Genomic DNA, 25,310 nt, shown 5'->3' on the forward strand with positions numbered 1-25,310 from the left:
GACTTAAGTGATTGAACAGGTTTTCACATGTTTTTTTTTTCCCTTTTTTCTTTTGGTGTTTTATGTCAAAATTTGTTTCTATGTCCTCAGAGATTAGGTAACTTTGGACTTTGAAAAGGAGCAAGGGGTGCCTGGGTGGCTCAGTCAGTTAAGCATCCTACTCTTGATTTCAGCTCAGGTCATGATCTCAGAGTTCATCAGTGTCAGCGGGGAGCCTGTTTGGGATTTTTTGCTCTCCCTGTCTGACTCTCCCCTGCTCTTGCTTGCTCTCACTCTCTCAAATTAATACATAAAACTTAGGAGAACTAAGTGAAATTAGTATAGTCCTTGTCGATACATTTATTGACTCAAGACCTTTTTTTTTCACATTTTATCTTGAAGTACAACATACATACAAGCGTATCTCATTTTATTGTGTTTCACTTTATGGTGCTTTGCAAATACTGTGTTTTTTGGCAGTTATAAGTTTGTGGCAATCTTCAGTCTAGCAAGTTTATTGGTGCCATTTTTCCAGTATTTGCTCATTTTGTGTCTTTGTCAACATTTTGCTAATTCTCACAATATTTCAAACTTTTTCATTATTATATTTTTTAATGGTAATCTGTGATCAGTGACCTTTGTTGGTACTATTATAATTGTTTTATGGCATATGCCTACGCATGTAAGACCATGAACTTAATGTTCAATAAATGCTGTATGTCTTCTGACTCTTACACTGACTCGTTCCCCATCTCTCTCCCTCTTTTTGGGCCTTCTGTTCTCTGAGACTTAGTGGTATTCAAATTAGGCCAGTTAACCCTACAATGGCTTTAATTAGGTATTAAGTGGAAGGAAGAGTCACTTGTCTGTCCCTTCACATCAAAAGCTGTAAGTAGCTTGGTAGGGAATGTTGAAAGCTGAGATAGGCCAAAAGCTAGGCCTCTTGGCCTATTAGCTAAATTGTGAGTAAAAAGGAAACGTTTTTGAAATGAAAAGTGCTACTCCAGTGAACACATGCATGATAAGAAAGCAGAGCAGCCTTATTGTGGATATGAGGAACTTTGAGTAGTGGGATGGAAGGTCAGATAAGCCACAACATTCCTTTAATCCAAAGCCTGATCAGAGTAAGGACCTAACTCTTCAATTCTATGAAAGCTGAGAGAGGTGAAGAAACCACAGAAGAGTTTGAAGCTAGTACAAGTTAGTTGATGAGGTTTCAGGAAAGAAGCTGTTTCCGTAACATCAAAGTACAAGGTGAAGCAGCAAGTGCTGATGTAGAAGCTGCAGCAAGCCATCCAGAAAGTCTAGATAAGGTAGGTGGTGAAGGTGGCTACACTGACAATAATAGATTTTCAGTGTAGATGAAACAGCTTTATATTGGACGTGATTCATGGGAAGATGTCAAAATATCAAGATGAACAGGAGTTGAGAAGAAGATCCCAGCCCTCGTGGATGACTTTGAGGGGTTCAGGACTTCAGAGGAGGAAGTCACTGCAGGTGTGGTGGAAATATAAAGAGAACTAGAATTAGAAGTGGAGGCTGAAGATGTGACTGAGTTGCTGCAGTCTCATGATAAAATGTTAACAGATAAGGAGTTGCTTCTTAACGATGAGCAAAGATAGTGTTTTTTTAAATGTTTTAATTAAAAAAATTTTTTTATGTTTATTCATTATTGAGAGATAGAGCATGAGCATGGGGGGGGGGGGGGCAGAGAGAGGAGGAGACACAGAACCCGAAGCAGGCTCCAGGTTCCGAGCTGTCAGCACAGAGCCCGATGTGGGGCTTGAACTCACCAGCTGTGAGATCATGACATGAGCTGAAGTCGGACGCTTAACTGACTGAGCCACCCAGGCACCCCAGAAGTGTTTTTTTTTTAAGATGGAATCTACTGCTGAAGATGCTGTGAAGATTGTTGGGAGTAACAACAAAAAAGAATATTACATAGACTTGAGTTGATGAAGCAGTGGCTCTCAGGATTTGAGAGGATTGACTCCAATTTCGAAAGTAGTTCCACTGTGGGTAAAATGCTGTCAAACAGTATCACACACTACAGAAAATCCTTAGTGAAAGGAAAAGTTAATTGGTGGAAGAAACTTCATTGTTGTCTTAACTTGAAGAAATTGGCACAGCCACCCCAGTTTTCTGCAACCACCACCCTGGTCAGCAGCCATCCATCGAGGCAAGACCCTCCACCAATAGACAGATTAGGACTCCCTGAAAGTGCAGATGATGGTTAGCATTTTTTTTTTTTTTTAAGCAACAAAGTGTTTTTTAATTAAGGTATGTACATTGCTTACATTGCTTACATTGTAGTAGAAATACTGTTGCACGTTTAACAGACAAAGGTGTAGTGTAAACATAATTTTTATATGCACTGGAAAACCAAAAAGCCTATTTGACTCCATTTATTGCAATATTCTCTTTATTGCACTGATCTGGAACCAAACTCTGATATCTCTGATGTTTACCTGTAATGAAAAGTGGATTAGCCAGCATTGAACTGATGCACTGGCAGATGTGTAGCCTTTTAATAACTTTAAAATTTGCAGGGTAGACTTAGGGTACCTGTGGGCCCAAAACTGTCCTATTGGAGGGGCCAGAGAGGGACAGAATCAGGATGTAGAATGATATGTATGGGTTCATTTGTGACAGATTGCATATCTGTAGGTAGTATAGGTAGCAAGAAATTCTTTTTAATTTGAAAAAAATTTTTTTAATATTTATTAATTTTGAGAGAGAAAGCACAAGCAGGGGAAGGGCAGAGAAAGACAGAATCCCAAGCAGGCTTGGTACCATCAGTGCAGAGCCTGATGGGGGCTCAAATGCAAGAATTGTGAGATCTGACCTGAGCAGGGATCAAGAGTCAGATGCTTAACTGACTGAGCCACCCAGGCGCCCTGAAATTCTTTTTTTTTTTTAAGTTTATTTATTTTGAGAAAGAAGATGTGAGTGAGCAGGGGAAGGGCAGAGAGAGAGAAATCCCAAGGAAGCCCTAGACTATCCGTGCAGATGTGGGGCTCAAACCCATGAACCGTGAGATCATGATCTGAGCCGAAATCAAGAGTCCGATGCTCAACTGACTGAGCCACCCAGGCGCCCCAGTTATCAAGAAATTCTAATAGCAGTTATTTCTGGGTTGGGGCACTTTTTGGGGTATCTTTGTGTCTGCATCTGGCTTTCCTGATCCAGTATTTTTTTTTCCCCCCTGATCCAGTGTTACAATGACAAAACAAAGCAATTGAGGATATAGGTGAATTCAAGCTATGGGGAATTAAAGTCTGAAGCTCTTTATGCATCAGCAAGAATTGTTAAAAATTTCTCTTAAACCTCACCTGCAGGAGTTACTGGTTTTGTTTTTGTTGTTAAATTACTGATTTTTTAATGGAATCCCCTCACATGCATTCTCAGATATAAAAGGTTTAGACTTTGTAAGCTTACGGGATAGTGTAGATGTCCTCATCTGTATTAAAGCTGCCTGTTTTCTTCTTGAGTGAAAACAGGAACTTGTTTTATTCTAAGTAGCCTTCCTGACATGAACTACAAGATCTTTCCCAACACAATCATCCTACTCTGAAATCTGGAGCTTATGACTTGTAAAGTGTTCTGCCTCATTGACCAAATCTATTTCTATTCAGCAAATGTTGAGTGACATGTAGGGAGTAGATCTATGATTGTATACAAAAATGAAAAAGAAAAACACCTTGTTTCCAAGATTCTGCCAGTGAGGCAAATAGATACCAAACATGAAAAATAAATATCAAGGCTTAGGATGCTTGCACCTGACAAGTAAATTATCTCTCTGTTTTACAGATTTTATGGAAAGAACTCTTCTTATGTCCACGGGGGATTGGATTCAAATGGAAAGCCAGCAGATGCGGTTTATGGACAGAAAGTAAGCATCCCAAGCTTTGTGTAGGCTGTTACACAGCTAGAAAATAACCCATATTGAGGCAGGTACATACGTAACAGATTTGCTGATATTTAAAGACGAAGTTTTTCAATTTCTTTTTAGCAGTTTTGGTGTTCAGTACCTATTTGGTAAAGCCATTGAAAAGCTTAGGGTGTCAGATTTCCTTACTTTGAATAATTTGTTCTGAAAATTTTCTGTTAGGAGGTAATTGGTTTTAGCACAGGGATCATTCTCATTTACTGTAAACCTTTTTTAGATATGTCAATTCAGGACAGTTTTAAAAAGCTCAAGGCGGTCACTGGGGATATCCTGTTCTAAGGCAAATTAGGGTCTGTGTAGTTTGTAATTTAAACATGCAGATTATCTCTACTTGTGTTGTATTAAAAACTTGTTTTTGTTGGAGATTGTAAATTTTAAGTCATTAACTCTTCCCTTGATTCTTTAGGAAATCCATAGGAAAGTCATGTCACAAAACTTTACCAATTGCCACACTAAGATTCGCCATGTTGATGCTCATGCCACTCTGAATGATGGGGTGGTGGTCCAGGTGATGGGGTTGCTCTCCAATAACAACCAGGCTTTGAGGAGATTCATGCAGACATTTGTCCTTGCTCCTGAGGTATGAAGAAACAAACCACGAAAGGTTGTACAAATCTTTTTAGAAAGTATTTATTTTGAAATTTCAAGCTTACAGAAAAGTTGTAATAATAGTACAATACCTCATACATACTCCTTACCTAGAGCCATTGCCAACACTTGCCTGTACATTAGTAATGCTTTTTCTATTTACCTGTCATTTTAATTCAAAACCATTTATAAGTAGGTTGGAGACATCATGCCTAGTCATCCTCAGATACTTCAGTGAGCATTTTTCCTAAGCGTAAGGAATACTCTTTCTTAACTACAGTACCATTATCTATTTGTTTGTTTTTGGCAGGGGGAGCACTTTATAACTTCTGTGGCACAAGATGTTTCAGGCTCATTTGCTACTCTCCTTGCTCCAGCCCTAGTCCTAGCCCCAGCCCCAGCCCCAGTTCTAGAATCTGCTGTTTCTTCAGGGAGCCCTGTTTCTTTTCCTGCTTATCATGAAAGGAGCCACGGGTTTATGTTGAAGAGTTTGCACTTGTACTGTCTTCCTGACTGGTGCACACTGAACAAAGTCAGGAAGCCTATCTGCATACGCATGTGGAAGTGGCTCAATAGGGACCTGCTGATTAGATGTTTTCTTTAGCATTACCCTTAAGATAGTTTTCTGTTCAGGGAGCCTGGGTAGCTCAGTTGGTTAAGTTCCGACTCTTGATTTTGGCTTAGGTAATGATCTCATGGTTCGTGGGTTTGAGCCCTGTGTTGGCCTTCCACGTTCAGTGTGGAGGCTGCTTGGAATATTCTCTCTTTGTCTCTCTCTGTCCCCCATAAACGAATGAATGAATGAATGAATGAATAAAAGATAATTTTCTGTTCAGAAATAATGAATCTAAAACCCCTGTCATCTTACTGTTTGAATAATAACTCAGTTGTCTTTTTGAGAAATTAACGTGTTTCATTTTAGTCATGAGTTTTAGAGGATGGCTTAGATTATCTGTAGTATAAAACTGGATGAATTTCTAACTATACAGAGTCATATGGGATATGATTAAGAAATATTTTAAGTTTGCTTAAATTTCCTTTTCCTATTAAAGAGGAAGAATCTAACGTTACCTTATATAATGCATTGTTATATGAACTGTCTCATTTAATATCCAAAGCTCCTACATAGATAGGAGATGTGATATCCCCCCCCCCCTTTTTTTAAATGTAGATGAAGAGACAGTGTTGGACCTTGAATAGTTAACGACATAGTTGGATTTATACTCTGGTGTGGTCTTCTAGGCAGACCTTTTCAGCTGTAGCACTGTTGAGTGTTTATATCAATATTCTTGGATACAGATTTAAGGAATTTTAAGTACGTGCTGCAGTTGGTAAAAGTAGTTACTGTTCAGATTTGAGGTGGTGACATGTTACGTACTTTACCAGTATTTGGCTGTCCATCTGGTGGTATTTTAAGGGAGCAGTATATTTGAGTGTAGTTTTTAATGGCTTTAATGCAGAGCAGGGTTTTTCATTCTTGGTGTTAGTAACATTTTGGACCAGATAATTCTTTGTTGTGGCTGGCCGTTCTGTGCATTGTAGGATGTTCAGCAGCATCCCTGCCCTCTACTCAAGCAATAGCTCTCAGTTGCACTCTCCCATGTGAAAACTGAAGTATCTTCAGACATTGCCAGATGTGTCTGGGTGGTGCAATATTGCTCTTAGTCGAGAACCATTGGTGTAGGGTGATTTGGCTTTTGGTGAAGATCTGAATAAATGAAAAGTTTTTGTTGGCATTGCAGGGCTCTGTTGCAAATAAGTTCTACGTTCACAATGATATCTTCAGATACCAAGATGAGGTCTTTGGTGGCTTTGTCACTGAGCCTCAGGAGGGTAAGTTACTTGTCTAAATTTTTTTTTTGATGGCATCAAGTTGACCTGAAGAGAGTATGGGTTTCTTGAGTGTGTTTATTATATTCTGTATTCTTTATTAATAACTTCTAATTGTCAAGACAGGGGAATGTCTGAGTTTTTAACCTACTCGAATCTAACAGGTCAACCTGCTTCACGGAAGACCTAAAACTCCAAAGTCAGTAGTAGGTAATTACTCACTGCAACAATGGTAGATCTCATGAACTGCACGACACCTGCATTGTAGCAGGGTGCATTGCAAGAGTAGAACCTTAAGTTCAAGGATCAAAATCTTTTACAATAGGGAGTAAGTGCCTACCCTTTGCTCTGGAGGGAGATGCTTTTCTGAGGCTGCTGTATAAATATTTCTAAAGGATAGTCTGGAGCAAAAGGTAGCCATTGCCTTAGTTGTAAGATGTGCAGAAGAAACATGAGAGACACCTGAAGAATGGTCTCTAAACACTAATAATAATTAGTATATCAGTACTTCTTATATGGCTGAAATAAAAATTTAAGTACTGTATATTTATTGTATAATACAACTGCTTTATAGATAAGTACTTTAAGTACTGTTCTCATTTTATAGATGAGGCCACTGAGACACAGAGCAGTAATTTGCCTGATGTTGTATATAGCTAGTTACGTGGTAGAGCCTGCATTGGATTATGGGCCTCAAAATGACCTCAGATTCCATATTCTTATTCTTAACCCAGCCACTACATTAGCCTTAATTCTGTCCTTACAGCTTTTGCCATGATTTTACCAAATTTCTGTGTTTTATTTACTTTCTATATATATGTTTTTATTTCATTTTTTCTCTTAAAGTTTTTACTTAAATTCCAGTTAACATGCAGTGTAATATTAATTTCATGTGTACACTGTAGTGATTCCACACTTCCATATAACGTTAGGTGCTCAGTACAAGTGTACCCCTTAATCCCCATCACCTATTTAACTCATCCCCCCACTCACTACTTTTTTGATGGTGATGAACACTGTAAAAATGAATATAATGTTGACCTTTGAACAATATGAGTGTTGGGGTGCTAACCCCCCCCCCCAGTCAAAAATCTGCATAGAACTTTAGACTCTCTATAAACTTGTTAACTACTAATAGCCTACTGTTGACTGGAAACTACTGATAACATAAGTCGATTAACATGTATTTTGTATGTTAAATGTATTATGTGCTGTATTCTTAAAGTAAGCTAGAGAAAAGGAAATGTTATTAAAATCATAAGGAAGAGAATTCATTTACAGTACTGTACTGTATTTAATGAGAAAAATCTACATATAAGTGGACCCACACAGTTGAAACCTGTCTTGTTTAAGGGTCAGTTGTATTTGAGAATTAAGCACAAATTAAGTTTCTTTACTCATTTAGAATCTGAGGAAGAGGTAGAGGAACCTGAAGAAAGACAGCAGACACCTGAGGTAGTACCTGATGAATCTGGAACTTTCTATGATCAGACTGTCAGGTAAGAAAAACTTTATCTGTCCAGAGCTGCATGAGAATTTGGGTTGTCTAGTCTTTCCCTTTGTTGGAGGGCAGTCGTATATTCTCAGAATTATCTCTGAAAATAACGAATTTCCTAAAAGAAAGGTTTTGCTTTTGGTATCTCTGAGCTAACAAAAATGTTATAACTTGTTTTAATTCCTATTGCACAATGAGAACTTACTTAAATAGTATCCATCAGTTGCTTTTTGGTTTCATTTTTTTCTTGGCCATAAGTGAAAAATAGATTTTGGGATTATTTTTTTCCTCCAAGATTTTATTTTATTTTTTTTAAATGTTTATTATTATTGGGGCGCCTGGGTGGCGCAGTCGGTTAAGCGTCCGACTTCAGCCAGGTCACGATCTCGCGGTCCGTGAGTTCGAGCCCCGCGTCGGGCTCTGGGCTGATGGCTCAGAGCCTGGAGCCTGTTTTCCGATTCTGTGTCTCCCTCTCTCTCTGCCCCTCCCCCGTTCATGCTCTGTCTCTCTCTGTCCCAAAAATAAATAAACGTTGAAAAAAAAAATTAAAAAAAAAAAATGTTTATTATTATTATTATTTTTTTTTTTTTTTAATTTTTTTTTTTTCAATGTTTATTTATTTTTGGGACAGAGAGAGACAGAGCATGAACGGGGGAGGGGCAGAGAGAGAGGGAGACACAGAATCGGAAAACAGGCTCCAGGCTCTGAGCCATCAGCCCAGAGCCCGACGCGGGGCTCGAACTCACGGACCGCGAGATCGTGACCTGGCTGAAGTCGGACGCTTAACCGACTGCGCCACCCAGGCACCCCTATTTTTTTTTTTTTTGAGAGGGAGAGAAGAGAGCATAAGCTCAGGGGTCAGGGTGCAGAGAGAGAGGGAGAGAATCCCAAGCAGGTTCCATGCTGTCTGCACAGAGCCCAGTGTGGGGCTTGAACCTAGGAACCCTGAGATCATGACCTGAGTTGAAGTCAAGTTGGATGTTTAACTAACTGAGCCACCCAGGTGCCCCTCAAAGATTTTATTTTTAAGTAAATCTCCATACCCATCCTGGGGCTGGAACTCACAACCTCTGTCAGGAGTCTCATGCTTTACCAACTGAGACAGACAGGTGCCCCTGATTTGGGGGATTTCTTATCAAGTATTTAACACATCAAGGCATTGCATTAAGTGCTTTGTAGGGAATAAATATATTCAAGGACTTATTTAGAGATCAAGCATAAATTGATAGAAATTCAGACATGTATTAAATAATTTCATTAACTCAGACACTAAATGTGTGACTATATCTTAAACTTTTTTTTTTTAATTTTTTTTTTCAACGTTTTTTATTTATTTTTGGGACAGAGAGAGACAGAGCATGAACGGGGGAGGGGCAGAGAGAGAGGGAGACACAGAATCGGAAACAGGCTCCAGGCTCTGAGCCATAAGCCCAGAGCCTGACGCGGGGCTCGAACTCACAGACCGCGAGATCGTGACCTGGCTGATGTCGCACGCTTAACTGACTGCGCCACCCAGGCGCCCCTATCGTAAACTTTTTTTAATCTGCAACGGAACAGAAATATGATAGGAATAGAAATATTTACTTGTCATCTGATATGAAACTCTTAGTACTTAGTGCTTAAAGGATGTTTTTGTGTTTCTCCAGGTGTGGTGACAAACTAACCACATTACTCACCTGGGTTGCAAGTTGAAAAAGATCTGTTGTCCCACCACAAACCTGCCAAATTAGAATTTCAGGGGGAAATCATTTGCAGCATTAACAAACATTCCTTGTGATTTTTCTGGAAGGTTTAAGAAGTCTTCTGAATCATAACTTCTTGAGAATTACTGGTGTGATTTTTTTTTTTTTTTTTAAGTTCTGAGAGGTTTTTTTTGATGTTAAAAACCGCATAATACAAATTTTACCTTGTTAACCATTTTTAAGTGCACTGTGTAGTAATATTTGTTTTTTCCTTTTTAAAGTTTGTTTATTTTGACAGTGCAAGCCAGGTAGGGGGAGAGAGAGGGGGAGAGAGAGAGAGAGAGAGAGAAAGAGAGAATCCCAAGCAGGCTCCACTCTGTGAGCATGGAGCCCCATGCCGGGTTCAAACCCACAAAGCCATGAGATCATGACCTGAGCTGAAATCAAGAGTGGGACGCTTAACTGACTGAGCCACCCAGGCGCCGCCCCAGAGTAGTAATGTTAACTATATGCAAATATTTGTACAACAGGTCTCTAGAACTTTTCATCTTGCAAAAGTAAAACTGTAACCTTTGAACAACTCTTTTCCCCTTCCCCACAAGCTGTTAGTCTTTTTGTATGTGTGGTTAGCTAAGTGAATTGTGATAGTTTCAGGATTGTAACAGAAACCACGATTTGGTTCATTTTGATCTGTTTTTGATGTATTTGCTTAGGAGAATTTAGCAAATCTGATTTGCTCATTGAATGCTTTTTTAAGGAGTTGTCTTGTTTTAATACTCAGATCTTTTTTTGGAGACAGGGAGCTATTTTTTGGTTCAGGTCTCTATAGTTAATAAATACTTGGGAGTTTCTTGCTAAATCAGTGGAGGCAGAATGATGTTTCTCAAATTTTCCAAAGCAATGATTTGGAAGAACATTTAGAGGAACCTGTTGCTGAACCAGAGCCTGATCCTGAACCAGAACCGGAACAAGAACCTGTTTCTGAAATCCAAGAGGAAAAGTCTGAGCCAGTGTTAGAAGAAACTGCTCCTGAGGATGCCCAGAAGAGTTCTTCCCCAGCACCTGCAGACATAGCACAGACAGTACAGGAAGACCTGAGGGTATGTAGTATGTCTTCCTTCTTCCTGTTTCTAGGTGATTTTTAAAAACCTCTCTTCCTTTATAGTACTGTTTGGTGGACTTTATGGGTATGTTTTCATTTGTTCAGGGAAACTTACTACCTAATGAGCCATACCTCAGATAGGAATTAAGACGCATATTGTTTTCTGAAAGTAATTCTCCTCCCCACCCAAGGAAACTTGAATACTTTCAGACCAGAAATTTCAGGTGCTCTTTTATCACCATATCAACAACCTCACATTTTTTAAATATTTTGTTTCAAAATAATGCTTGTTAAAAACAAGTGATAATGTACCTTTTAAAAATATATCATGGCACAACAGACTTTTTCCTGCTTTTTTTCTGACTCTAATTGAGGATAACTTTACAGTAGAAGTAGAAACAAATTGCCAAACTATAGCTACTTTTCTAATTAGAATACTTGATTTCAAAGTTCAAAGCTTTTCTGTTACTCCTGAGGCATTTCAGGGTGATGTTAACTGGGATCACAGAACATTTACATTTGGTGTTCTGTGAAGGAATGTGTTTTGTGCTGTATTTATGGGGTCAGGATTCTTAAGGTTCTTTCTTATATCATTTATTTAATAGTTCAAGCATCTCTGCTGGTCATTGTTTTGGGTGTGGGAGATATTGGTAAAACAGGTAGGGTTCTTGGTCTCTCTCTAGAGGGCAGTGATTAGGTGAGTAGGAAATGACTTGAGCTTGCAGGGAGAAAAGTAGGTTGGCTGGATTGAGAAGGAATGACTAGTGAGGTGACTGCTATTGTAGCCCTGGAGAGAAATCTTGACACCTGGGATTAAGGTTGTGGCAGTGAAGGTAGTTAAGCCGTAAATAGTAAGAATTGGGAAGTTTGATATGGATTGAAAAGGTGTTCAAGGGAATTCTAAAGTTGATGTAACAGGGTTGATGTTTGTACCATTAATTGGGAGAATCCTAGAAGGAAGCTGGTTTTGAAGGAGAGAGAATTTTCTTTGATTCACAAACCTGAAATTGAGTGAAAGTAGCTTCTTAGACCTTAAACCTTTTCTTACTTTGCTGATACTTGATGACTAGTCCTAGGGGATTTTAAAACTAAATTTGTAAGTAGGGGAAGAAAAGGAATCTCAAGATACTTAACGAACAACATCCTACCTAGTATGAAAATGTGACGCATATATTATGTACAAGAAATTAAGGACTAATAGCTTTTATATTATTTTGAAAGGGGTAATCAAGTAATGTTGTTCCCTTAGACATTTTCTTGGGCATCTGTGACCAGTAAGAACCTTCCACCCAGTGGAGCTGTTCCGGTTACTGGGATACCACCTCACGTTGTTAAAGTACCAGCTTCGCAGGTGGGTTTCTAAGCTTGTATATTGGGCACATTTGCTTGTATTTCATGCAATGTGGTTCACATAGGTTTGGAGAATGTGGGAACTGGTACACAGAGCAGAGAAGAGTACAGGGTGGTTTTTAATAATTTCCTTTTTTGGAGAGTTGTCAGTTTTTATTTTTATTTTTATTAAAACAATTTTTTTTTAATGTTTAATTAGTTTCAAGAGAGAAAGAGAGGGAGACTCAGAATCTGAAGTAGGCCCAGGCTCTGAGCTGTCAGCACAGAGCCCGATGCAGGGCTTGAACTCACGAACTGCGAGATCATGATCTGAGCCAAAGTTGGACGCTGAAAGTTTATTTTGAGAGAGACAGAGATAGTACAAGTTGGAGAGGCAGAGAGAGAGGGTGAGAGAGAGAATCTCAAGCAGGCTCCACATTGCCAGCACAGAGCCCAACGTGGGGCTCAAACCCACAAAGCCGTGAGATCATGACCTGAAACCAAGAGTCGGACGCTTAACCGACTCAGCCACCCAGGCACCCCTGTCATTTTGTCTTTAAACCTTATTGTTAGCTAAGAAACTTTACAGGAAAAAAGGTAAGCTTGCTTTCTTTTTACACAGAGGTTAACTTACAATTTTTTCAGCCTCGTCCGGAGTCTAAGCCTGAATCTCAGATTCCACCGCAGAGGCCTCAGAGGGATCAAAGAGTGCGAGAACAACGAATAAATATTCCTCCCCAGAGGGGACCTAGACCAAGTAAGAGCTCAGAAGGGTGACTTCTCTGGTTTGGGGGATTTTGAGGTGAGAGCTTGTTCTTTAGGGGTGGTTGATATTTTCTACTTTAAAAATAAATTATGGGGCTGATGGAATTACCTGTGTTTGGGGGTGGAGAAAAAAATCATTGAAATAGCCACTGAAAATGTCTTTCTCTTTCATTGCTGCTGTTTTTTTGTTTTCTTAAGTCCGTGAGGCTGGTGAGCAAGGTGACGTTGAACCCCGAAGAATTGTGAGACACCCTGATAGTCACCAACTTTTCATTGGCAATCTGCCACATGAAGTGGATAAATCGGAACTTAAAGATTTTTTTCAAAGTAAGTTCCTGAGTTTTTAAAAAAAAAATTTTTTTTTAACGTTTATTCATTTTTGAGACAGAGAGACAGAGCATGAATGGGGGAAGGTCAGAGAGAGAGGGAGACACAGAATCCGAAACAGGCTCCAGGCTCTGAGCTGTCAGCACAGAGCCCGATGCGGGGCTCGAACTCATGGACTGTGAGATCATGACCTGAGCTGAAGTTGGATGCCCAACCAACTGAGCCACCCAGGCGCCCCTAAGTTCCTGAGTTTTAAGTGCTAGATTTACGTAATACATCTATCTGTTGAGATTTAAACACTAGATTCATTCATCTAAGTGAATTACATATGTAATTTTAAGTTTTCTAGTGGTTATTTTATTTAATTAATTTTTTTTACTGGTTACATTTTAAAAGGTAAAAAGAAACTGGATAATTTAATTTTAATATTTGATTTAACCCAGTGTGTCAAAAACATCATTTCAACGTGTAAAAATAAGAGCTGTTTTACATTTTTCCATATTAAGTCTTTGAAGTCCAGTGTGTGTTACACTTACGGCACTTCTTATTTTGGACTAGCCACATTACAAGCGGTCTGTAGCCCCATGTTGACTGGCGGCTGTCATTGATTAGTGTGTGTATAATATTTAAAGGAAATGTTCTAAGATGTTACTTGAGAGTCTGTTTCCTTTGCAGGTTATGGGAATGTGGTGGAGCTACGCATTAACAGTGGCGGGAAATTACCCAATTTTGGTTTTGTTGTGTTTGATGATTCTGAGCCTGTTCAGAAGGTCCTTAGCAACAGGGTAAGCAGTTTTTCATCTTTTTTTTTTTTTTTTTTTTTTATAAGTATAACTTGGATCTTTGAATATATTTGTTTTACAAATATCTCTTACATGGAAAGTACAATTTATTCCAACATGTTTTGGTAGTATGTTCCATTGTGATGGGCCATTATTGTTAAAAGACTTGCCTGGGAGTTGAGAGTAACAAAACTTCTGTCTAAATAACTTTATTTTTGAGTCGAATGATGAGAATGAGATAACTAATAGTTACCAGTGCACTGAAATTTATGCAGATTTCTTTCCTTGGTGATTTTTGGTTTAGGAGATGAAATACAGTGTTGCTTTTAACCAAGATAACTTAAGAGCCAATTTTCCCGGGGCAGGTGTGTAGGTTTGGAGTCACCCAGCCTGGACCAATTTTGTTAACAGTACTTCTTCCTACAGGTACTTTCTATAATAGAGGGATTTGGTAGATTTGGAATCTTACTACTGTGTGGTTCTTAAGAAACCCTTCCCTTCCTCCACATCTTTCATTAGCACAAAACACTTTCTCTAATAGTAGTAGAGAACAAAAGTATAAATACTGTTAATTTATTGTGATGGGTGTGGGATTTAAAAAAATCTCACTTAAAAAAAAATTGAGGTGAAATTCATACAACATAAAGTTAATCATTTTAAGTTTGAGAGAGTGCCGGAGGGAGAGGGGCAGAGAGAAAGGGGGAGAGAGCATCCCAAGCAGGGTACCTGATGTCAGCGCAGAGCTCGAAGCCATGAACCCTGAGAGATCATGACCTGAGCCTAAGTCAAGAGTCGGACACTTATCTGACTGAGCCACCCAGGCCTCCCATTATTGTAAAGTATAAAAGTTAATGGCTTGTAATACATGATGCGCAGTCATCACCTGTCTACAAAGCATTTGCATCAAAAGTTGCCCACAACAACTCATCTTTCAGTCTCTGCAGATTAAAACTACACATTGTCTTAACCATGTAATAAAAATCTTGTAGGTCATTATTTCCCAGAGGTTCTGTAGAACTTCTGATGTTCTTCAGAATGTTGATTGTTATACTGTCCAGTTTACTGTTGTGGTCATAACATTAAGTGAGCCTTAATCTGCAAATGTGTATTTAATCCTTCAAACTATTTCACCAGTATTTTTATGATGCATCTCCTGCAAAAACACTTAGAAGTAAGGAGAGAACAGTGGCTTTTCTTAGCATAGGCACAGAATACTGAACCTAGAAATGTCCCAGAGGTCTTGTGCAGAAATCCATAATTCAGCATGCAAAAGATCCAGTGCACCTTTGTGGTGCAGCCTTGAATTCATCCTTAGAGGGTAGGATACTCCCAGTGGGCCAAAAGAGGTCAGACCTGATAACTGGCTTTTTAGTTAATTGTCCAAGGTAAGGGGGGTTTGTTTCATTTAATGCACATGGATAAGCCATGGCATCTTTATGCATAAGAACTTTTTGAAATTTTCTCAGAGGCTGTATGTCTGAGACCTTTTTCTCATTCAAATTGCTTCTACCCTTGTGATAACTACCCAGAGATGTCTTCAATCACTGCCTTTTAAAACCTCTCCAACTTCTCTTACCTTTTTAGACTTTAGTATGGTTTTATTTTCCCCATTGTATGTAGAATATTGCCTGGAACAGTGCATCAGATTCATGTGTGTTAAGTGATTTAATATAGTGTGAATATTAAAACATTACATAAATGTTTTAGTGTTAAGTATATTTATGAATGTACAAATACAAATTTATGTATTTAATCAGAATTTTAAATACAAATCAACTCAAAGGGGCCTCCCCTCCCCACCCTACCCTTTACGTAGCTTTCCTCATGTGTACTTTCACATCACCCCTTTGTACTTTGGGAGCTTCAGGTGTAGCTTGTCTTTTGCCTCCTTCTTACTGTATTGGCAGACCTCTGCCATACTCCCTTCAGTAATTTTTTATGAGTACAGAAATAGCTTATGTAAGACTGACCATGGTGTTTGACACGCTGTAGTTTAGCCTCATGGTTCAAAGCTTTTACTTGCCTGTCAGGATCCCTTCATTTCCTCCTCCTTCCATTGCTCTTTATGTTGTGACCCATTAAGTTCCTGAACATTCCTGGCCCTTAGTTGGCTGGCCTCTAAAGTGGTGTAATGACAGCCCTTGAAGGGTGGTTGTGAGCATTAAATAAATGTGAGGCATATAGAACACTTCTTATTAGAGTCAGTACTTTTAGGTATTTGTTTTAAAAAAAATGTCACTGGGGTGTCTGGGTGGCTTAGTTTGTTAAACGTTCGACTCTTGTAGCTCAGGTCATGATCTCATGGATGGAGAGTTCAAGCCCCATGTTGGGCTCCGTGCTGATAGCGTGGAAGCCTACCTGGGATTCTCCCTCTCTCCTTTTGCCCCTTCCCCATCTCCCTCCCTGTCTTTCTCCCTCTGCCCCCCTCTCAAAAATAAGTAAAAAAAAAAAAAAGAAAAAGTCACTTAGAAAACCAGTGTGTGCCAATGAGGAGCATAAGTTGAATTTGTTGAAATCTCGAGTAACCCTTTGTTTTCTACTTCAGATCTATTGGGCTAAAAGCAAGGCCCAAGATTTAGTGTGGATGTATCTTTTTATTCTTCACTAAGGTCCTCTTTATTATCTTCAGTATTGTCCCAAATTTTGTTAAGGTAAATAGCATTTTGTTACAGTTTTATTAAGATGAAATTAATAATGTTTTTGAGATGTATATGTACTTTGCAGAAGTATGTGTAGCCCCATCTTTCCACATTAGGTGATGATAGGGGTTTATTCTAAGCCTTCAAATCCATGGTGAAGGTGGCAATTTTTTTTTTTTTTTGGCCGTTCTTACTTATATTGTTCTATTTATATAATTCTATGGGAAAATACGTTTTGTTCATAGAAGTACAATGAGAGTTACTTGCACTGCTGTGTTGTTTAAATTGTCCTTTTTTTGAACCAGTTTGCATGCCTAGCTCCACCTTTCCATGTTATTTAATGATGTGTTCTAAGCTTGAAATAAAAACTGAGAATGTAGCTGATGTGTAAGTTGCTGCTTCTTTATGATAGCTTTGTTGGTTTTATCTTTGGTAGTTGGTATCCCATAAGCACTCTTTAAGTCTGCTCCCCTTTGTTTCTACAGCCCATCATGTTCAGAGGTGAGGTCCGTCTGAATGTGGAAGAGAAGAAGACTCGAGCTGCCCGGGAAGGGGACCGTCGAGATAACCGCCTGCGGGGACCTGGAGGTCCTCGAGGTGGGCTGGGTGGTGGAATGAGAGGCCCGCCCCGTGGAGGCATGGTGCAGAAACCAGGATTTGGAGTGGGAAGGGGAATTGCCCCAAGGCAGTGAATTGCTCTTCGTTGATCTTCACGCAGCAGTACAAATCTTCTAGCTCCTGCAGAATGGTGAATTTCTTATACCAGCGTTTGGTATCCTGGAGTATGACCCTAGTCTATTATAAACTGCTTAAGTTTGTACAATTTTACTTTTTGTGTTAATGATGTGTGCTCCCTCTCCCTCCCTTCCCTCTCCTCACCTTTTAGTCCTTCACTTCCAATTTTGTGGAATGATATTTTAGGAAAAACAGATTTTTAAAGAAGAGAAAAAGACTGAATTTCCTTGCTTTACTTTTGCATATACAGACTGGATTTTTTTTAACAGCCGTTTCCCCAAAGGAATGTGTCTTACCTTATTACTGACATTTGGTATGTTTCATTCATTGGAATATTTCTTATTTTCTATGTGTTTCAAAAGCCTGTGAGAAACACAGGATTTGATAAACATTTTGAAGGCAGGAAAAATCTAAATTGTTTCTTCTTTGAGAGTCATGACTACCTTCTGGTGTGTAGAAATTGCCATTGGAAAAATTGACAGTTTGATTCTTGCTGGTATGGTTAAAAACTGAATAAAAGGTGTTAGTAGAGTTTTTTTTTCCTTTGGATATGTGATCACAAAACAATTATAAACCTACTGTTTTTATCATTTAAATTTGTGAGATAGGTTTTAAATGTCTAGGATGCAACTAATTTAGATTTCTTTTGAAGTAGGGTCTTTTATGTTTAATTTGTATTTTAAAAAAAAAACAAAAACAAAAAAAATGATAAAGGAACCCCAAAATCCGAAGAACACAAAACCCAGAGCAAAACTGTTGTGCCTTCTATTTATCTTTGATTCCAGCCTTGGCAATTGTTTAAAGAAAAATAAAAAAGAAAAAAAAGTCTATAGATTTGTTTTACCAGGTGTAGAGTATGTTGGGAATTGAAGAATCCCTCTTTCACCTTGTATGTCTTCTGTTCTTTGTTTTATGCCTTATTCTTAAATTGAGTCTCAAACTGGAATGCCTTTGAGGACAGACATGCTTCTTTAGAGGTCCTTTGACCTAAATAGTCCAGCATTTGTATTTTATTTCGGTATCTATTCAGAATCCTAATCATAGCCCGTAAGAAGGAATATGACTTTAATATTGGACTTTGTGCTTGAGTGTCTGCCAGTTTTTTTCTTAAATCATAGGCATATGGTAAATTTTCTATTTTGTTATGGTTCTCTTTTATTGATGGGCATGCAGTGGGTGTTCCTTGGAAATGGCCAATTTTTATTAAAATATTTCTGGAAGAAAAATTAATCTGGCAATATAGACTAATATTCGTTTTACATAGTATGTTAATTTCTTGAGTGCTGGGTGTGAGGTGGGTGAAGGTTTTGTGTGCACATTTGTGAAGCAAGCCTTTGTGTGATAACTTGTCCTACTAATCTGAAGGGCAACGAGGTTGTCAAATTTAACTTATTTATTTTCTTAACAGTGTTCAATCCTTTGGACTGTTTGAGGACAGTATATGAGTAGGTATAGGAATGTTTGTTTTGTTGTTACTGGGAAACTCTAGGTTTGCTGAAGGGTGTAGTCTTAAACTAAAATGAAGTTTGATATTATCGGTCCTCAGTACCTCAAATATTTGAAAATTGGGAACATCTCCTTCATATAAAGAAAATTACATAACTGAGTCACATGACTGTTTTTTGGGTTAGTTTAAATAACTATTTGGTAACCACTTCATTTGGGCCAGGCCAGTGATAATTGGAAGACATTCAGCTTGTACTTTTGTAGCTTATATTAAGCCTGTGGTGGAAAGAAAAAAACTTAGCTGGAGATATTTTTGAAAAAAATTTTTAAGTTGTAGTAACTGTAAAGTCATAAATTATGGATAACCTAGAAATCCTTTTTCACAAATAAATGCTAAACCATACATTTCACAATAGGTGTTTTTCCTACTCCATGGTTTAAGGGCACTAACTGGATGCAGTGATTCTCAACTGGGGCTGTTAATACCTCCTAGAGGACATTTGGAAATGGGCCAGATTTGGGGGGGAGGGGAGAAGAGACACCACACACATCTGGCATTTAGTGGGTGGGGCTGACAACGCTAAATGTTCCATAAAAATGAAGCAACCCCCCCCATTGAGATCATGGATATTCCTCATTCCCTATAATGCATGGAGGATGGAGGGTGGGGTGGATGAGGACAACTTGAAGACTCCTTCATAGCCTTAGATGAATTAAATGAATTATGAAACAGATCTCTTTCAGGAATTACATCTGCAGGTAATTAATAATCTCACTTTTCCTTTACCCATTTGTGGGTTTAAAGAAACATTTGGACAGGTAGTAATATGCTAGGTGCTTTTTGTAACTTGTTGCATAAGCTTAGGAAGGGAAGGGTTGCTTTAGTAATTTCAAGTCCTCAGAATTGGGATGATTGTGGCGTTTTAAATAGCATTGGACTTTATGTATCAGATTTAGGATCATGGTTAACACTATGAAGAATCCCAATATCATTGTTTACATTATTGCCAATAGAATAAGCACGATACCCTAGATACACATATATTCCCACAGGTAGAAAGTGAAACTAGGTTAGGGCAAGATTGTCTCTAGGCAAGCACCAACTCGTCAAATTTAAGCTTTTCGGGTTTTAAAGTACTTTTCTCATCTGTAAGAATGCCCCAATGTACAGTTCTTTTCTATTGAGCTTTAAACCCTTTACCCATGAGTATTTTAGCTAAGTTAGATTAGTTTGGGTCAGTGAGTCTTAGTCTTGTAAGACCTTTTGAAAGCAAGCACATCTTGGGCCTTACAAAAGTACATTGTTTTCTTTTGCTCTTGTATTCCTGTGTTGTCAACTTTGTGAGCTTTTGCTGGGAGCAGTGAAATGGAGAACCCAAAAATCATTGTTTGGCTTTGGATGGGTAGGTTACTTACCGCAGTATTAGTTGAACTGCACTTTAGTTTCAGATTAGAAAACTAATTTTCACAATTACCCTGTGGATTAGGTGCTATTTTTCCCAAAGTAATAGATGAAGAAGAAATCGCGTAGAGCAGTTAAATGACTAGGCCTCTAAGTCATCCAAGTAGCAGGAAGCAGCTTGGCCTCCAAAACTGATGCTTTTTCTCTAGAACCCTAATGCCTACCTATTTTACATTTGAGTGACATATTAAATAAGACATGACCATAATAAGTTACCACAGTACAGAGACCTGAGTCTGTAAAACATTCAGAGAAAGGTTAGCATTACTCTTCTCCATTTCCTTTAAGGTAAACAAGATAAGGAAACATTGATTTTGTAGAGCTACTTTGGTTTATAGACTGTGGTAACAGTAATCATGATTTGTTCTTGGGTTATTTTCTCACCTGAATTTTTGATACATGTAGTATAACCTTGAACCTACATGTGGAAGGTAACAATAATTTTGTAGTACCTTAATCTAGGTGGGTTTATAGCAGTTGTGTTTTGTGCTTGTAACTGCCATCCTCGGATACTTTTCTTCATCCTTTTATTTGAAAATCCTTGTAGAGTTTAATAATTTAGTGGGAAAACGTGGCACTTTATAGAAAGCAATTTGTTAGAATCTGTATGGTTGCATTTGTCAAATCTACTGATCTAAAGATAACTTTATATTGAAGTTTTATTTTTGTGCTACTTAAGAGAAATCTCTGCAGGAACTGCATACAGAGAAGACCTTTGGTTCAGTAGTTATGAACCTTTTAAAAAAAGCAACTTCAACTTTTCTTTGAATATGAGGTTTTAGTGAACTGCCTAATATGCCACGGATGGGCAGTGGACAGTTAGAGATAGTCTTCCACAAATGTTTTAGAAACCCTAATGTTTTTAGAGTTTTAGAAACGTAGCAACATTTTGCGTGGGAAGTTGCTGATCAAGTAATGGCCATGTGGCACTAGATAAGTAAGGATTTATGGTTTTAAGATAGTAATATGTTTTAGGATTTGTACTGTGATACTGAGGTTCTGGGGACCATAGGTGGGCTTGTGAACTCTTATGAGACTATGTTAAAGGAGAAATGGTAGCACATGTGAGCTGAAACTTATTTACTTCTTAGTGGTTATGTAGCTATTTCAGGATAATGCTGAAATTCATGTGCTTTGCTAATGCTTTCATGAAACGGTCTCATAATGACCTGAATAAAAAGTAAGAAGTTGGTTAGCAGTGGTCTAAAAAAGTCCATAACCAGCTTTGGTTTGATTATACTTCTGTCTTGGCTTAGAATTAAAGTTGTTCACTTTTTGATTATATGACTTGTTTTGAAAACTTCGGACGGTCTCTGCTTCTCCAGTTTCCACTTGAACCCGGTAGCTTTTCTTAGCTCTCTACGAGAGGAAAATAGTATTGGAAATCAATTTCATGGTTACTTCCATAGACCACGTGACCTGGCCAGTTACAGAAATCCATATGAGTACCTTGGAATGTGGCCAGTGTCACAGATTCATAAGGGACTTGCAGTCATCTGGTGTGTCTTTGTCTTTTAAAAAAGCAAATGTTTACCAAAAATTCACTTATTGAATTACTTTAACGAGTATTTACTTTTTAGAAACCTGCTTATGGGAAGTTTGCATACATTTCTGGTCATAAGTTAGAGATGATTATATCTTGTTTAATCTGGATATAAACACTTCCAACTATATGATGTAATTAACTACTTTGGTTACTGATTTTCTCCCCAAGCTTTGATGTCACCTGTTTGAGTTTGGATTTGGTTTAAATTCTTAAATAGTTTTAGGAAATTTTTATGATATCTTATCCCTGATTTTGCCCTTTTAAATGAAGTCGTTATACCAAAAAGCTGGCATACGGAAGTAGCGGAGAAGAACGGGTCTTCCTTTCTCTGAAGATTCAGTGTATGCTTAAGTAGATTATGTAGAACACATCATGTTGAAAATAAATTCATGTAGTTAGATGTTAGTTTATGAAGAATGGGTGGAGGTAGAAGTTAGCTGGTGGGATAAGGATCATTGTGATTTGTACGAAAAAAATCATAATTTTAAGTGAGACACATCAGAATATTTAAAGTGTTTCTTCTATTCTGATTATTGCCATAAGAGACAGGAGAGACTCCTAGAATTCTCTGAATCATAGAATGTTAGTGCTGGAAAGGACTAAAGTTTGTACAGCCTCTTCATTTTTCAAAAGCTAAATGGCTCAGAGAATAGATTATCCGCGCAGAGTCCTACATTGGCTTGTAGAAGTAACATGGATCACCTTGAGGGTCACCACTCTGCCCTAGGTTCACTGAAGGAAGCCAGAGCTGTTAAAGGTCAGGATGTGGGGAGAAAAGGGAAGGAGCCACATTTTATATGCATACTCGGTTGCTTCTGTAGCTCAGTTTTCATACCCACTTGTTCTCAGTTTTCTTCGAACTGTCTTAATGCCCACTTCTACCAGGGCCTGTTGTCTAAGGACATTATTACCTTGTGCTCCCCTCAGGGATGGGTTTACTACTAGCTGTCAGAAAGCTATTGGGTATCCTAATGTTAATAGCTGAAACTCAGCTGTAATTTTCTCCTGAATCCTTCGGCAGTTTGCGTTCTGTACATTGTGGTGCTTTTCCCACCTTGTAATGTTATAACTGTAAGCTCCTAAGGGGCAGCAATTTGGTCTTAGGCATGTACCCTGTTCAGTGCCTGGCAACGCCACGTACCTGTCAGGGTCCTAATCTTCCTTTGCGGTGATTTCTCCCATTCTTCATGGAGGTGATGCGCCAGCCATGCTAAACTACTTACGGTTTTTCTAATAAGCCTGGCATTGCTGATTTTCGTGGCTTCAAGTGCCTTCTTTCTTCCCTGAAGATAGATTTGTATCCACATCCCCCTGTCCCCAAAGCTCTTGCCATCGAAATTGCTTTTTTCAAAACCCAGTTCAAGACCATTTTCCTTTTCCCTAAGAGAAAAGATTTGCAACAGGAGTGAGGAACCCCTTTTTTCGGGTCTGGTTTGGCCAGAATTTGAAGTGGGGAGCAAATTCATTCTCATCTCCTTCCCTCCTACGTCGTCCTTCCTGTGTGAGATTCTGTCCCAACCATCATTTTTAAAAATGTGTGTTCATAGAGCACTTTTAACCTTTCTCCTCGCTCATATAACTTACCCTTCAACCTACAATTAGAATGACCTGTATGAGTTTTACTACCATCAGCTCCTCCTTTACTAGACCATAAGCTCCTCGAGGACAAGGACTGACTGGTTCATTTTCCCTGTATTTCACCAGAAGGTACAGTGACCTCCATGAAAAGAGTCCTTAAAAGAGGACTCATTGAGTTGAATAAATTAATGTATTTGTTGTTTTTATTCTCACAAGTAAGGACATGCCTAGAGATAGGACTTACATTTTTAGGCACTATCACAATTCATAGTGGAGGGGATTGTTGGGAAATTTTGAGGGGTGGGCACAGGAGGGAGGAAGTCACTGGGGACACCCAGAGGTACTTCCATCCTTGGTCTGGGTGATTAGCCATTTCTTTCTGATTGTGCCCAGTATATCCCACTTTGTTCCTGTGCAGAAGAATTTTATGTGCCAACTTTCATTTCTTTTCCCAGACCTAGTCCATTGTTCTCTCTGTGTCCTCACCCATGCCAAAAGTCTAAGTCCTCTGCTTTTTTTTCTTATTCTAGCTAAGTCCTGTCAGTGCTACCTCAAGGCTTTCACACCTCTTTCCTCCCCACTTAGATGATTTCAGTGGCCTCTCAGCTTCCTTTACCTGTTCTTACCCCCAGCCTACCTTATACACAATATTAGATTCATCTTACTGAAACGTAGCTCTGACCATGTATCCCGTGGATGTGTTCTGTCTCCCCTACTAGACTGTAAGCTCCTTACGGGCAGGGTCTGTGTTGGAGTCATCTTTGTATCTCCCGTAGTACCTATCAATAAATGTTTCTTGAATGAACAACACACAGCCTTGTCTTAGTGAAATGATGTTTTCTAGATTATATGTAGGTTCCTCTCTGGGATAATCACAGTACTTCAAAAGTTTTTTCACAGATAAAGTTGGTTAAATAGTGACAACTATGAGTTGACCACAGAGAAAATTTCAGAAAACTTTAATTTTTTTCCATTGGAATCAGCGTGGATATGTGTATATGGATGGTTCAATAAATATATTTTTATATACATGTATCACAGAAATTTTACATTACATCTTCAAACTGCAGAAATAGATTTTTTTATAAGCCAAAAAATAACTGCCATAACTTTTATGATTCCATGCAAAAAAGGGCGAAGAGTAAGGGGCAAAAGGGAATTGGTTGTTTCAGGTTAAGAGTCCAGTAAGAAGTAAAAATGTTACATTAAGGAAGCGATTGCTTAACACGCTGCTTAAGGTGGTAGCCAGACAAATCCTTAACTGCAGCATTAAGGCCATACCAAGTTTATACATATATACAAAGAAATTTCCATATAAAAGACATACTATCACATTTTCTTCTGGGAAAGGATGAGGAGCTTTGTGAGTAATTCTGACCCAATTTTCCAGGCCAATTAATTGTTTAAGATGCCCCCAGGCTCCTGAAATCTCTTCTACTTTGGCTGTCAGTTGCTTTTATGTGGGCTTGTGACTTTTGTAGTCTTACGTGGAAGTATGAATCATCTTGAACCTCTTCCATTATGGGTGATGAAGCACTTTGTAGCTTAACTAACTCACACTGCCCAGCCCAGCATATTTTACATCTCCCAAAAGTATTGGAATCACAGTCAGAATTGTAAATTGTAGTCGTCTTACCTGTATCAGACTCCACGTTGGCATTGTGACCTGAAGAAATACACGGTGCCTGTCTGTTCTTTGGGGTTAAAATAACTTTGAGTAGTTAAAGTGTAATGAACCAAATTGTGAGGTGTCAAGGTAACATACCCTGGACCTGTTGCAAGTTAACGCTTTTATCCCCTGTATGTCATGACATCCGTAAGTCGGTAGCTACCTTTTTGGAAAAAAAAAAAAAAAAAAAGGAAATGCAAAATCACTTGCAGAAGAATAACATGGGGTTTGCTCTTCTGTCTAAACATCAAATCAGGCAACGTTTAAGACAAAGGGTACATCTGTTGTGCAAATATCTTAAGTGCATGAAATGGGGAAAATATAAGGGCAAGTCCTTTGGAGATGACTTCCAGTTAGGCAGAAGTCCTTTGCTTTGGCAAGGTTGGGGTGAGACTCTCGAGAGTGCG

At 38.6% G+C, this 25,310-nt stretch overlaps 1 protein-coding gene across 3 annotated transcripts in view; it reads left to right on the plus strand.

The window, feature by feature from the left end:
- G3BP1 (G3BP stress granule assembly factor 1) overlaps positions 1-24,044 on the plus strand; it is a 37,313-nt gene extending 13,269 nt beyond the window's left edge. For all 3 annotated transcript variants that reach the window (XM_025924804.2, XM_086699127.1, XM_025924803.2), the window contains 10 exons: positions 3,790-3,871; positions 4,335-4,508; positions 6,259-6,349; positions 7,752-7,845; positions 10,422-10,623; positions 11,875-11,976; positions 12,600-12,711; positions 12,918-13,046; positions 13,722-13,831; positions 16,953-24,044. In XM_025924804.2, the coding sequence (XP_025780589.1) occupies positions 3,790-3,871; positions 4,335-4,508; positions 6,259-6,349; positions 7,752-7,845; positions 10,422-10,623; positions 11,875-11,976; positions 12,600-12,711; positions 12,918-13,046; positions 13,722-13,831; positions 16,953-17,159 (1,303 nt within the window). In that variant the 3' untranslated portion in view covers positions 17,160-24,044. The remainder of the gene's footprint in view (positions 1-3,789; positions 3,872-4,334; positions 4,509-6,258; positions 6,350-7,751; positions 7,846-10,421; positions 10,624-11,874; positions 11,977-12,599; positions 12,712-12,917; positions 13,047-13,721; positions 13,832-16,952) is intronic.
- The last annotated feature ends 1,266 nt before the right edge of the window (positions 24,045-25,310 follow it).

Source organism: Puma concolor, chromosome A1 (assembly GCF_028749965.1).
Source record: "Puma concolor isolate L17-30 chromosome A1, mPumCon1.1.hap2, whole genome shotgun sequence".
Lineage (NCBI taxonomy): Eukaryota > Metazoa > Chordata > Mammalia > Carnivora > Felidae > Puma > Puma concolor.